The sequence below is a fragment of the Phalacrocorax aristotelis genome, chromosome 11 (genome assembly GCF_949628215.1).
Source record: "Phalacrocorax aristotelis chromosome 11, bGulAri2.1, whole genome shotgun sequence".
Taxonomy (NCBI): Eukaryota; Metazoa; Chordata; class Aves; order Suliformes; family Phalacrocoracidae; genus Phalacrocorax; species Phalacrocorax aristotelis.
In genome coordinates, this window is record NC_134286.1 from 11,648,531 (window position 1) to 11,661,584 (window position 13,054).

A 13,054-nucleotide genomic window follows, 5' to 3' on the forward strand; every position below is an offset into this window, starting at 1 on the left:
TTTTTATCTGGTGTGTTGTCTCTTCTGTTTTTTTTTTTAAATAAAATGTGTATATATGGATTGAAATAAATCAAGCTTCAGATTGCAGTGCAAAAGTTGTTCTTGCATAGGTCTGTAAAGAGGGTGTTCAGCTCCTGAGAATCTTCTAACTGTTCTCCTTGTCACAGAACAAGTTTTACTTGTGTGTTGGAATGAAACCTGCAACTTCGACATTTCAGAATACAATAACAGAGCTCCTGATGCACCTATGATGCGTATGTTGCGGATGCAGATAAGCGAGACGCAAGACTTGTTCATGTGTCACTGGGAGTGAGCGTGGAGTTCAATTCATGTCTCATCTGCATAGTAATAAGTCTGTCTCTGCCCTGCGTTGGACTTGCCTCTGGCTGGGATACAGACCTTCCTGCAGAGCTCTGGACTGCTGTGCCGGGGCAGGAAACAGGACTCGTAACTGCCAGTGGCAACAGTAATACTTTATCTTGTGTAACGCATGAGGTAATCTGTAGGGACAGGAGCCCTCTGAGTTGTGTTCTTGCACTGAAGCTCTTGAGTCTGGGGAATGGGGAGCAGAGGGGGAAGCTTCGAAAGAAATTTAGGTGGGAAGGAGAGGGAGAAAGAGTTACAGCCTAAGAGCATAAGGAGCTGCCTTACACACTTGTTAAATAATAGGGAAGATGAAAACATTTTTAGATACCTTATTGCCTTGGCAACATTACCCTAAAAAAATTAGGGTTTTGTCTTGTAGGTACTCTGTAAGTAGGGAAAGATAAAATAAGCACTCTAGAGGTTTTATTGGTTTATCCCTGTTATTTGGTGGCTTATAATTAGCCTGGAATGGGATGTTGATAAACTGTATTGAAAAGAGACTGCAGGTGATGCTCTTGGTTTTTTCTGCTTGTTTTGTTTTCTACATTTAAAAGCATTAGCACTAGTAGCTGGCTTGCTGAGGTGATTATCAGGGGAATTCGTACTATACTTACAGGTAAGTCACAAGAGTTTGGTGATGTTTTTCACATGACACACTTGCTAGGATAGCTAAATATTCCAAAATCTCAAGTAAGCTGGTGAGAATGCTGATTAGCTTTTCTGTTGGCCTGCAGAGAGGATGTATCTGTTCTAGTGGCTTGTGTCTGGGACACGGCTGGCAGATGTTCACTAATGCCATGGGTATTTAAGTACGTTGTTTAATTCTTAAGTGTCAAATACTAGAAGGAGAAGTTGCGCCAAAGTGTCTGCATTGTCTCATTCTCCTGTCCGTTGCTCAGCTGGCTTGCTTGTTAGTGAGCAGTCAAAAGAGAAGCCCCTGCTCAAATGTTAGCAGTACTCTGCTGCTGCCTCAATCCTATTCAACCGTAAGATAAGGATAGGTTTGGTTACCGCCATTCCCTGGGAGAAAAGGGACATAGTAACAGGGTGTGTGAAATCATGGGGAAGGAGGGATTTAGCACTGCTCAAAGTCCATCTAACAAGACCAGTATGAGGTGAAAATTGAAGATCCAGTGACAGCAAAGGGAGAAAACTAAAACTACGCTCTGGTCTGAATGCTAGAGGTAACTATTCTAGTTTGGCTTAGAGGAGGAGGGTGAAAATATGTGAATGAGGTTCTAGGCAGGAAATTGTAAAGCAAACCATTACTAAGGTTTTCAGAGGCTTGCGGACTGCTTGTAGTGCAGAAGCATTTAAAGGCGGGCACAGAAGCAAGCGAGGCTGCCTCACTCCAGAGCACTTTCAGATGCTGGAGTCTGCTGAAGCAATTTGGGATTTGCTGTTGGTGCTTGCTCTGCTTGGATAAGGTAGCAAGTGCAGCTCCAGAGGCTGGACTCCACACAAGCGCTGTTGTGATGTGCTGAGGTTCAGTCAGTGTGCAGAAAGGAATGCTTTTCCAGATCACTGGCTATTAATGTAGTTGCAGACTGATGAAGTATTTTGACTACCATGAAGAGACACCCGTGCATTTTGCTGTCCTATCTGGTCAGTTTGTTTAAAATACGCTTATGCAGTATCCATCTCAGACCAAGGACTGATGAGCAGTCTGGTTCTTATCACTTTGCTCTTTGCTTTAAATCCCCATCATATGTGGGCTTCAGAAATTACAGCTTGTGCTTTGTGCAGCTTCCCTTTTATCACCAGTGACTCCATTTGCAAGAATCAAAGACAAATCTGAAAAATCCAACTTGTACCTGGATAACTTAGTTGCATCAAAGCAGTAGACAAACATTTCCTTTTTTTTTTTCTGGCACAGTGCATCTCTAGAAGCTGTTATTTATCATAGAAAACTCTTAAGTGGTGGAATGTGATAAACTGTTCCAGTGAGCTACCTTTGAGAGCTGAAAGAAGGAAGATGTGATATCCTGTGGCCTTGCTGAAAAGAGCCATCATTCCCTCTTCTCTCTTAGTCACGGCTCGGGTACCTGCTTGTCTACCTGGTGAGTTACCTGAGTGCCAGAGGTAACCAAAAGGAGAGAAAGAAAGCAGGAAACTCAGGCAGGCACAACACTGCCTTTGGGACACACTCCCTCACTACAGCCTGGCTGCTCTGCTCTACCTGAGCTCATAGTGACCATGCAACAAGACCCTCCAGAGGAAAACCTGTAAAACCCCACACTCCCTGCCAGTTCAGGCTATTTTGGGCAGCAGGTTTTTATTATGTCTGCCCGCTACTGACAAGAAAACTTAGTCTTAGGAATAGACTGAACTCTTTTCTTTTGGACTTGTTCCTGTTGAGAACTGAAGTGCATTTTTGATGACCATCTTCAGAGCAAGCACTGGAGTAAACGGGTGATTTGAGCAGCTCAGCTCTGAGATTAAATTATCTCTGGGAGCAAGACACTGCCTGAACTACAGGTAGAAAAATCCCCATCAGCTGGGCAGCTGATTCCAGTTTGAAGGTATAATGGTTCAGTGAGACCAGAGTGCTGGGGCAATAGCCCTGTCATAATCCAAGCTGCAGAAGAGCCGTGTTCTTGAATGGTGAGATGAAGATTGCCCACATTCCCATTTCTGATGGTTTTCTGGTCTTTCTCAGACCTATTCTCTGAGCTGCTGAGTACAGTCGATGTAGACCTCTTGGACAACAGCTGGTACGTAACCCCTGAGCAGTGCTGTCAGAAAAAGAGCAGCTGGGCAGAACTTCTGTAGAATTGCTCAGCAGTATTCTTATGGGGAAGATTTTATTTCCCAAATAACTAAGACATGAATCCTGCCTACTGGCTTTGTGTAGCATACATTGCAGTAATATGTACGTCAGGGATTTTCCTTCTCCTAACCAGTATTTTGTATGAGCAAGCTACTCCATGCTTTAGAAGTGCACTCCCTCCTATACCAGGCTCCACAGAGCATCCTGAATGACCGAAGGGTCAGGAGTGAGCTGGATTTCTCTCTCTGGAGGCATCCAGCATGTGCTCCCCAGGACTCTGGGGGGCTTTCTTTACACTGACCTTGATTGTTCAAGGGCAAACACACTAAGTTGGTTTTAAGAATCATTTGGTCCTTTTTTCCTACCTCCTTTTTGTTCTGTTACATATCAAATTAAGGGACATAAACCAAACAGGCTTTATTTTTAATTCTCAGCTGGCCCTTTCCTTGCAAGCTGTTTCAAAGGTGTTAGTCATGACTGTCTCTGCTTGGCTGGCTTGCATGGTGACTTCTGCTTTATTTGGAGCTCTGCACTGGAGGAGGATTGGACTCAGCAACACAGCCCTGTGGCCCAAATGCAACTGCCAGAAGCCACAGATTCAAACTAAATGCTGTGTGATGATGTGCAGTCCAGCATGCTCTGCCATCACCTGAACCTCATCTCCTCTTTTTCGTAATTTTTAAAGCAGCAGCCTTAGCAGGGCCTTGAGTCTGCTGGCGGCTGACCAAGCGGTTCCCCTGGAGCTCATCTCTGTTCATGGTGGATGTCTTAGGCATGTCTCCCAAGTTGCACCCCTCACCTTGTCCTCCCTAGGGGGCCTCCCCTTGGGCTGGGAGCTGTGGACACCCCAATTTACCATATATCACTGTGCTATGTTCACAGTAGGCTCTGTCTTTCAAGCCACCTTGTTCCCTGCAGGCGTTTGCCACAGTGCAGCAGAAGAGTGAGGGCAGAGCAGTGCCTCTTCTCCTTGGGTGCTGAGGGGGCTCTGCTCAGCCACAGCCTCTCCCATGTACCTGCTGGTCCCTCTGCAACAAGCCTTGGTGTGGGGGTCAGCCACAGCAACCTCTTGGCTTTTCTCTGAGGCATGCAAGGTAACCCAAGCTCCTGACTCTCACTGGCACAGGGATGGTGACAGCTGCAGCCTTGCTGACAGCTCATGGAAAGGACAAGGAGATCTGAAACCCTATAGCTCCGCTCAGCCCCTGGGACTGCAAATTCCCCTGTCACAGGGCTCTGCCCAGCTTCCTGGGTCCCAAGTGATCCCTCCTTTCTGAGCAGAGAGCAGAGGCTCTGGATGCCAGCAGCATTTTTTACCCACCTTTGGGATTGTTAGGTCATTTATTGTGTCTTGAGGCACTGCAGTCCTTTGAGGGAGGTATCAGCTTGAAGCCATGTTGCTTATGCTGGTGTGATGGTTCCCCAGTGCCCTCATGTTTTCCTGCTAGCTTTTGGGTTGGATGTGGCTTTACACACAGGCCACCCAGGTATAAGGAGGCCTCATTGTGATAAGAGTCCTCCCCTTCAGCGAGGCCATCTCCCTAGGTAACAAGATGACAAGGAAAAGCCTGGTGTTGCTGCTAGCCAGGGCATCTCAAGGTGGGGATGGCAGAACTGAGCTGGAGGTAGAGCAGCATGAGATGAGTCTAGAGTCATCATCTGGTGGGCTCCAGAATTTTGGCAAGAGTTCATCCTAACTCTGGACTTTGGAGATCCCCTTGGGGCGGCAGCAGATCCTGCAGGCTGTTGTATGGGAATTAACTAGGTTAATTAAACATTGTAGGACAGGGATTGGTTTACAACAGCCATTACAGGACCTGTGGGCTCCCTTCCCAAGCTGACTCCCTGGACAGCTGCTGCCTGCAGGACCTGCCTTTTGTGCTTTCTCATAATGCCAAGGGCTTATGTTGGACCTGGTTCCTGAGCAGAAACACTCTTCTGGTGCTGTGTGCACTGGCAGGTCAGGGTAGCACCCAGGAAACAGCTGTCTCTGCAAAGAGGACCATCAAAAAGAAAATATTTGTTTTAGATGCTTGTAGGAACTAAGTAAAATCTTCAGTCTCAAGAGGGTTTCCTGTTTGTAGAAGAAAACCCTTTGGTCCCAGAATGGGAGCAGGGAGTCCCAGCAAACCTGGGTATGGGGGGCCCCCATAAGTTTTTGTGCTCTTCTGTCATGACAATGATTTTCTGGGGGACAGATTCCATCCCTGGGTTGCACAAGGCCCTGCATTGAAGGATGTTTTGGCCATGCACACTCCTTTTGTCTGCTGGTGCCTGTGTCTAGCAGATGGTCATGCCTTTTGGTGCTGGGGGAGATCAGCACAGGTTTTGCCTGGGGACTCTGAGAAGTCTCTTCCCTTCCTTTGCAGGAAACTTTCAGCTGCTTCTATAAATGCTAAAAAAAATGAGAGCAGTTGGTCAAGAGGAGTTGCAGGTTTCCCCAAGCTGAGCGAGAGCAGCGGGGTGGTGCCTGCATGCCAGACGCTGGCAGGACAGCAGATGCTGGGAGGTCCTCTGCCTACCCCAGGTGTGGAGCTACCCCGCAGCATCCGTTCCCTCTTCTGGGCACAGGGGCAGGACAGAAATGCCTCTTGAGATAATGTGGGCGCCGGGTCCCGTCAGCTGCTGAGCTGTTATGTCCATTTTTAGCCTGCTCTCTGGTTACCAGCCACCTCCTCCAGCTGCCTCCAAAGATAGGCAAAGCCACCTCCCAGCGCCTGGGCTGGAAACTGCGAGGAAGCAGAGGGGGGATCACAGGCAGGGATGAGATTGATGGGATTTTTGTGGAAGGAGTGAAGGGCACCACAAGTACGCCTGAGCTATGGCATCGCTCTGCTACAACAAGGGCTGTGGGCAGAGGTTTGACCCTGAGCACAATGCCGAGGGTAAGTGGACTCGTCTGCCTTGCACTGGGGTGAGCAGGAACACATGCCACTTTCCTGGTCTGTGGCCTCGGCTGCCATGCTGTAGCCTGAGCTCCCACGCAGGGCTGAGCTGAGCCCAGCATAGGCAGCCCGCATGGCGGGAGCTGCCAGGCATTACAGGTGGCTTGTGGGCAGGATTACTCCTCCTGAAATGTTCTGCCTGATTTTCCCTTTTCAGATTCCTGCCTGTATCACCCAGGCATCCCCATCTTCCACGATGCCTTGAAGGTGAGTGGGGCAGGAGCTGAGGCTGCAGCTGCAGGGAGGGACCTTGTGCCCAGCGGGATTGCCCATATCTGACCAGTTTGTCACCTCCCGGTGCCTAGGGCTGGTCTTGTTGCAAGAAACGCACAACAGACTTCTCAGAGTTCCTCTCCATAAAGGTGAGCAACCCGCCAGCCCAAATGCACCCACTGCTCCTCTGTCCTCTCCTCCTTACCCCTGCCCTGCCCTGCCCTGTCCCTATTTTGCACCAAGGCTGCCCCCTTCGCCCTGCTGGCCAGGGATTTCCTATCTGCTTCCAAGGATCCTGCAAGTAAGGGTGATGCTCCCATAGTGCAGGGCAGGTGCTTCTGGAGAAGGGTGCTGGAAGGGGCTGGGATCCCCCACCAGGATCCTGTGGGATGAACACAAATGCCCCGAGTGCTAACACAGCTGTGAATATCTGAGCAGTCCTGGGGTGGAGGAGGAGGCAGCAGAGGCCCTGGGGATGTGGGGAAGACTCTTGCTGCCCTCACTTGCCAGGCTGGGGTGCAGCAGAGCTGAGACTTGTCTGCCATGGCCCTGGTGAGGCTGCCATACTGTCTTATCCCTGGGAGTCCCTGCGGATGCAGCCCCTGCCCTGGTGTAGGGTGAAAACCCATCCCTGCAGGACACAGAACCACCAGTGCACACAAACTCTCAGGGTTTGGGAACAGCCACCAGATTAGGGAGGGCAAAACAGGCATCAGGCTTGCCTCTGCTACTCAGGGGTGCACAAAGGGGTTTCACAGCAAGGAGAAGCCCCCTGAGCCTTTCAGCCAAGAGGACACCTCAGATGAGTCAAAGGCCAAACCAGTGGAGGAGCTCATCCAAGGACCAAAATCAGCAGAGAAGATGCAGCGGGAAAGACCAAGGTGAGACAGCCTCAGCTAACAGTGTTGCCCTGCTGCACGGCTGCTTCCTCAGGAGAGGCAATGACACTTAAATTGCAAAACAACCCCACTTGGCCTTTGCTGCTGCTGTTTCCCAGCCCTGATGAGACAAGACAACTGCTGCCAATTAAAGTATCCCGGTCTCTGGAGCAGGCACTAGAGAAACTGAACCTATCCTCCAAGAAAAAGGCACCTGAGGGCAGTTGTGCAGGTAGTGAAAGCTGATGGATGGAAGTGGGGTTGCATGTGGCAAGTTCAGCGCGGGGTTCTGCATGGCAGTTTCAGTGCAGGATGGGAAGTGCTGTGTGCTCAGCCACCTGCAAACCCACAGAGATGCGTCTCAGAGGCGTGTTGCAATGGGCTGTGCTCAGGAGCCATGCGTGCTAAGCTGGGGAGCTGGCGGTGGGGCTGCAGGGATGGTCTGGGGACAGGCATGGGTGGCATGTGCCCCGGGGTGAAGCTGTGTTGCTTTCACAGGGGGGGCAGCTGCCCAGGTGAGAGCTGGCAACACCTGCAAGAACGCAGCCTGCAAGGCGGTAAGTACCTGGCAGGGTCCCATCTTTGCACAGTCTGTGCCACGTGAATGGGAGCATCACAGGTCTGGCATGGGGGCTTGTCTCCCAGCTGCCATGAGGTGCAGGGCAGGGTGGGTGGGAGTTGGAAATACCCATCAGCTCTGTATGCTCCTGCTCATCCCGTCCCTGGAGTGGCTGCCTCTGTTGCCTCCCAGCCATGTTGCTGCAAGAGGCTTCCAGATTCCTGGATTGGTGGTACATTGGCGGTACATTGGCGTTTCACTTCTGCTAATTGCTTGCAGTGAAATACAGCACATATTCAGGATATGGGCATATGGGTAAAATGCGTGTGGAATAATCCCCAGCTGCATTTAATTAATGCAGCACAACCCACTTTCTATTTTGCCCCAAGACTGCCTTGTGTAGTACTGTCTGCCTGCCTTCAGGTGTGTGCCGGAGGGACCAAGCTGCGGGAGGGTCAGCATGCTTGGAAAGCAGCAGAGGGGGGAGCAAGCAGGGAGCAAAAGGTGGGAGGTGGATGAGGACACAAGACTGACATGCTCTGGGAAAGAATGGAAGGGAGAGGGTGGACAAATCGTCCCTTGCACCTCAGAGCAAGTTTCTGTGGTGTCCAAACTCGCCCACTGCCCTGGGCTGGGACCAGGCTGTGTTTGGGAGAGGGCATACAGAAGGGTTGCTGCCAGGGTCATGGGGATGACACTGGGATCCTGACAAGGCTAGGGTGGCCAGCAGGGAGCAGGGACCAGTGCTGAGCTGCCAGCTGGGCATAGTCCCAGAGTAAGAGCTCACAGATGCTGGACCCAGTGAGAGGGTGATGTTGGGCATTGTGCTGTGCCCTGTGCAGGGATGGGCATCAATGGGCGGATGTCATGCCGTGCCAGAGGCACAGACGAAACTTTCTTCTGCTTGTCACTCCACAGATCTACCAGGGCCCGGAGAGCAACACAGAGGTTTGTACTTTCCATCCTGGCGTTCCTGTCTTCCATGAGGGGTAAGAAACAACCCTTTACCAGGGAGCAAACTGACCCTGCTGAGGGCAGAAAGTGCCGCATCACAAGGTTGTGTAGCCTCAGCAGCACAGCCAGTGCAGATGTGGGTGACACCCCACTGGGTGACAGGTGGGCAGGGGGAGCTGCTGGTTCTGAACTCTTTTTCCCTACCGCCCCGAAGCCTGCTGTGGTCCCCCTTCTTGCTCCCGCGGGCGCTCCCTGCTTAGGTCACCCTGCTCTCCCCAGGATGAAGTACTGGAGCTGCTGCAGAGTTAAAACGACAGACTTCAGCGCCTTCCTGGACCAGCCAGGCTGCAGCAGTGGGCAGCACTGCTGGACGGGGAAGGGGGTAAGGGAGCTCTTGGTGGGGATTACTCATGTGAGCAAAGTGCTGTTACTGGCACCAGAAGAGTACTCCTTCCCCTGCTCTGCATCCAAATGGGTTTCTGGGTTTAATTATCTTAATTTTCGTAATTGCCAACAGATGACTTTGCAGGGTTTGAATGCCTAATCTTCACCCATGTGCTGTTTAAAGTGCTGCTCCAGCATTCACAAAATGTGTCAGCTTTCACACCCAATGGGCAGATGTGCAATACGAAGCTGAATGAGGCCGGAGCTGGCCCCTGGCATGGCATAGCCAGCACTGCAGGCTGCTGCATAGGGACAGGCAGCCCTGCAAAAAAAACCCCAAAGTTTTGACAAATTACTGCAGATGACTGAATGTGGTTTTAATGAAACTTTCCCTCTGCAACCGCTTCCCAGGAGGGACTCCATCTACATAGTGACATGGTGTTGTGGCACGGCAATGGGGAGAAGATCACAATTCCCAATATTTCGTGTGTGTGTGCCTGTGTGACTACACATCTGGAGCAGAAAACATATAGTGAATGTAAAGGATGCTGCAGTGAATGAACTTTGTGCTAATTGTCACCTGAATTTGGGGCTGGGATCCCTCCTGGGGCATTTCTTTGGCTGGCAATGCTGAGGGCTGCAGGGGGTCTGTCTCCTGGTGATGCTCAGAAATGCCTGGTGGGGCCAAAGCTGCCTGTGGCAGGACGAGGTAGGGATCCTGTGGGAGAAAGCTGAAATGTGGACAGCTGGGGCTCCTTTGTCTCCCAAGTTTAGCATGGTGGTGTGATCTACATCCTGAAACAGCCCCCTGCGCTGCCCTCCAGGTTGAGTTTCCCAACTGTGCACAGCACCAATGAGCTTGGGCACAGCAGAGTGAGTGGAACAAGGAGGAGACATCCCTGGTCTTAACAGGACATTCTGGAGCAACCCCAAGCACAGCACAGATGCCCCATGGCAGGGGCCGCCCACCTTCACATGAGCACCTCCCCTCAAAAAACCTGCATGAAAGGCAGGGTTTGATCTTGCTTAGCTGATGCTGACCTCAGCTGGCGCTCTGCAAAGGAGACACGCAAAGGAGCATCCTCTGGCACAGACATCCCCTCTGTTTGGGGTGTGCTTGGGCTAGATGCTGCACTGTGACGGGTTCCTCTCCCTGGCAGGACAAGAAGGCAGTGTCGTGCCGGCAGGACTGGCATCAAACCGGCAGCCAGGTGGTCGTGACGGTCTATGCCAAGAACCCTCTGCCAGCCCTCAGTAGCGTGAAAGCCAACCGCACTGTGGTGAGTGGGTCTGGCAGAGCTGGACTAGGGATACATGCTTTCATGGCACCTGATTTTGATAAGCTAACAGCCAGGAGCCAGCTGGGTGCCTAGTGCTCTCTGATGGCCTGTTTGGTCTGTTGCTGCAACCGGGGTTGGCACTGCTGACCTGCTGTCTCCGAGCTGAGAGCCTGGCAGCTTTGCTGCTACATCTTCCTGGCCACTCCAGCTCAGTCGCTTTCATCTTCAGTGGGTGACTTTGTTAGCCTTGAATGCCTTGATTGGTGCCAGAGGTGAACCCAGCATGCTCTGAAGGGGGTGAAATGCTCCCAGGTGTGGAAGGGATTGCCAGACTATTACACTGGAGCCAGGACATGGGATGCGTTATGGTGCTGGAAGGCAGCTGCACTGTTTGTGGGAAGAGCTCTGGCAGGGCTGTACTAACTGCTCAGATAATTTTCTGTTGATCTTTCAGCTTGAAGTTCATGTCGTCTTTGAAGGGAATAAGATTTTCCAGGCAGAACTGGATCTCTGGGGGGTAAGATCCTGCTTACTTTGATTTCCCTATTCCAGTAGTCTGGGTGGGGCTAGACTGCACTGCTGTGAGACAGCCTGTGCTCTGGGAGAAGCATTTGCAGCCCCAAACACAGGCTCTCAGTACGGAAAATTACCTTCTGTGTAGTCAGGATTCTCAGACTTTAAAAAAAACAGCAAAATGGTTGTTGCTGCAATTTCTGCACAGTCCTTTCTGTGCATGGAGCATGAGCCAGACATTGGCTGTATTATCGCATAGAAATGCTGTGCCCCTGGGACGCCATCTCTTCCCTGGCTTGCACATGTGTGGAACAAACAGCCATTTCATAGTCCCTCCTCCCTTGGTGTGATTCATAGCCAGCTCTTGAAGCCTTGCAGAGAACGCAGGTCCACCACAGCTGTTGCAGCAGAGAGGACCTGTTTATCTTCAGAGTGCCAGTTTTCTATAGCAGTAAAGGTTGATGGGGAAATTAGGTTTTTCTCTATCCATCCCGTAGTGGTAGCATGACCTGGGAGCCATGCCAGTACTGTGTTTGGGCTTGGTGTCCGTTTGACTGCTCTGCACTACACAAGGCACCTTGGCTACTCTCTTTTAAATGCTGCCACAGTGCTGGCTTGCTCTCCTTGGGATGGTCTGGGAGCCAGGTTGCCCAGGTACCGGCATGAATAGCCACGTCTGCTATGAAATGCCTTAGGGGTTGTGAGGAAGGCTGTTAAGGAGGCTGCCGGTGGCTGCATCAATCAATCCTGGACTAAGAGCAGAGCTGGATGTCACTGCCAGCTCTGTAGGTCTTTGGCTCAGCAGGTCCCTGTCTCGCCGTGCAATCCTGCTGTGCCTGCAGGCAGGCTGCGGTATGAAGGGAGAGACTTGCTCTCTGATTTCCCAGGTGCTTGCTTGCTGGGGAGGAGCAGTGAGACTCAGAAATTTGCATGTGCATTTCTTGCCTTTATTTCTGGTGTGATTCCTGTGCCCGCAGGCAGCAGAGCATGCTGCCAGGTGTGGGTATGCCTGTGTCTCAGCAGAGTTTGCTGCTGCAGGGAGAGGGCTGTACTGCAGCCGTGCACGTGGCTAGCTGAGCTCTCCTGAGCTCTGTGCCAGCACTGGGGTGCTGCTTAGATGTAACACTGTGAAGCTCAGCTGGAGCCCAGGTTTCATCCTGCTCTATCTCATGGCTCATGAGGAGAAATCTCTCCTCTCCTCTGCCAGTAAGGGGAAGGATAAGCGTGTGCTGCCTGCCTTCCCCTGCCCAGCTCACTGTACCTTTCCATCTCTCTAGGTCATCAAAATAGAGGAAAGCTTTGTGAGCATGGTCCCTACCAAGGTGGAGATCATGCTTTGCAAAGCAAGCCCTGGCTCCTGGGCCAGGCTGGAGCTCCCCCAAAGCAGGTTGCACTCCCGTGGCGAGCAGGAGGCTGCCAACACAGAGGAGCCTAGGGCAGCACAGGATGAGGACTCAGATGACAGCTTGAGCTGGTCAGAGGAGGAAGACGAGGAGCTGGAGATGGGAACACCAAGCAACTGACAGTCAAGTGCTTCAGAAGCTGAGCAATGCCAGCTCCTGAGCTGCTGGGACCTTGGCACCAGCTCCAGAGGAGCAGATCCATCCAGGAACTACGTGCAGGCTGCAGCACACCCTCTCCCCTGGTCGGAAGGGGGAAGTAATAAAACCCAGAGCAAAGGTTATACTCTGAAATTCCTGATAGGTGCTTAAAAAATGTCAGTGAGCTGAACCCTGCCATCTGTGTCTCCCTCTCCTGTGCCTGGATGAGGCTGGCTGATGGAAGGAGCCCCCTTGTCTGCACCTCAGGGAGCCTATGCCAGTGCCAGGTCTCCTTGGGGCTGGGGTGCTAATAGCTCAGTGTTCTGCCTCACCCTGGCGTTTCTGGGGGGTGCAGAGCCCTTGGGTAGCAGGCTGAGCTGAGTTTAAACCCCCATGCCACCTCACTCCCTCCTTGGCGGGGAAAGGGAGCTGTAAGAGGGAAGTGTCACCACTGCCTGTGGCTCCAAGGGGGACTTGATGTCCTGCTCTGCAAAGATCTTTATAGGTGTGAAACTGCCTGGGTGAGAGAGGTCAATACGGACCAAGTGACAGGAGACAAGGAAGCCGCAGAGGCGGGGGATCCCCGAGGGGGTTTCGCTGTCTGACACGTCCCAGCATTTAATACTCAGGTATTAAAACCCGACAGCAGCC

General features: G+C 51.7%; 1 protein-coding gene across 2 annotated transcripts; it reads left to right on the forward strand.

Moving 5' to 3' along the window:
- Window positions 1–5,846: 5,846 nt before the first annotated feature.
- On the forward strand, window positions 5,847–12,599 carry ITGB1BP2 (integrin subunit beta 1 binding protein 2). Of its 2 annotated transcripts, none has more exons than XM_075106925.1 (11): window positions 5,847–6,021; window positions 6,239–6,288; window positions 6,387–6,443; window positions 7,042–7,175; window positions 7,292–7,404; window positions 7,671–7,729; window positions 8,650–8,720; window positions 8,965–9,067; window positions 10,230–10,349; window positions 10,804–10,866; window positions 12,140–12,599. In XM_075106925.1, exons 1-11 carry the CDS (start codon window positions 5,958–5,960, stop codon window positions 12,383–12,385), a joined length of 1,080 nt encoding a protein of 359 aa, XP_074963026.1. In that variant the 5' UTR covers window positions 5,847–5,957; the 3' UTR covers window positions 12,386–12,599. The 2 variants fall into 2 exon arrangements, with proteins under 2 accessions (XP_074963026.1, XP_074963025.1); XM_075106924.1 differs by having other exon boundaries at window positions 5,856–6,021; window positions 7,030–7,175.
- Window positions 12,600–13,054: the final 455 nt, after the last annotated feature.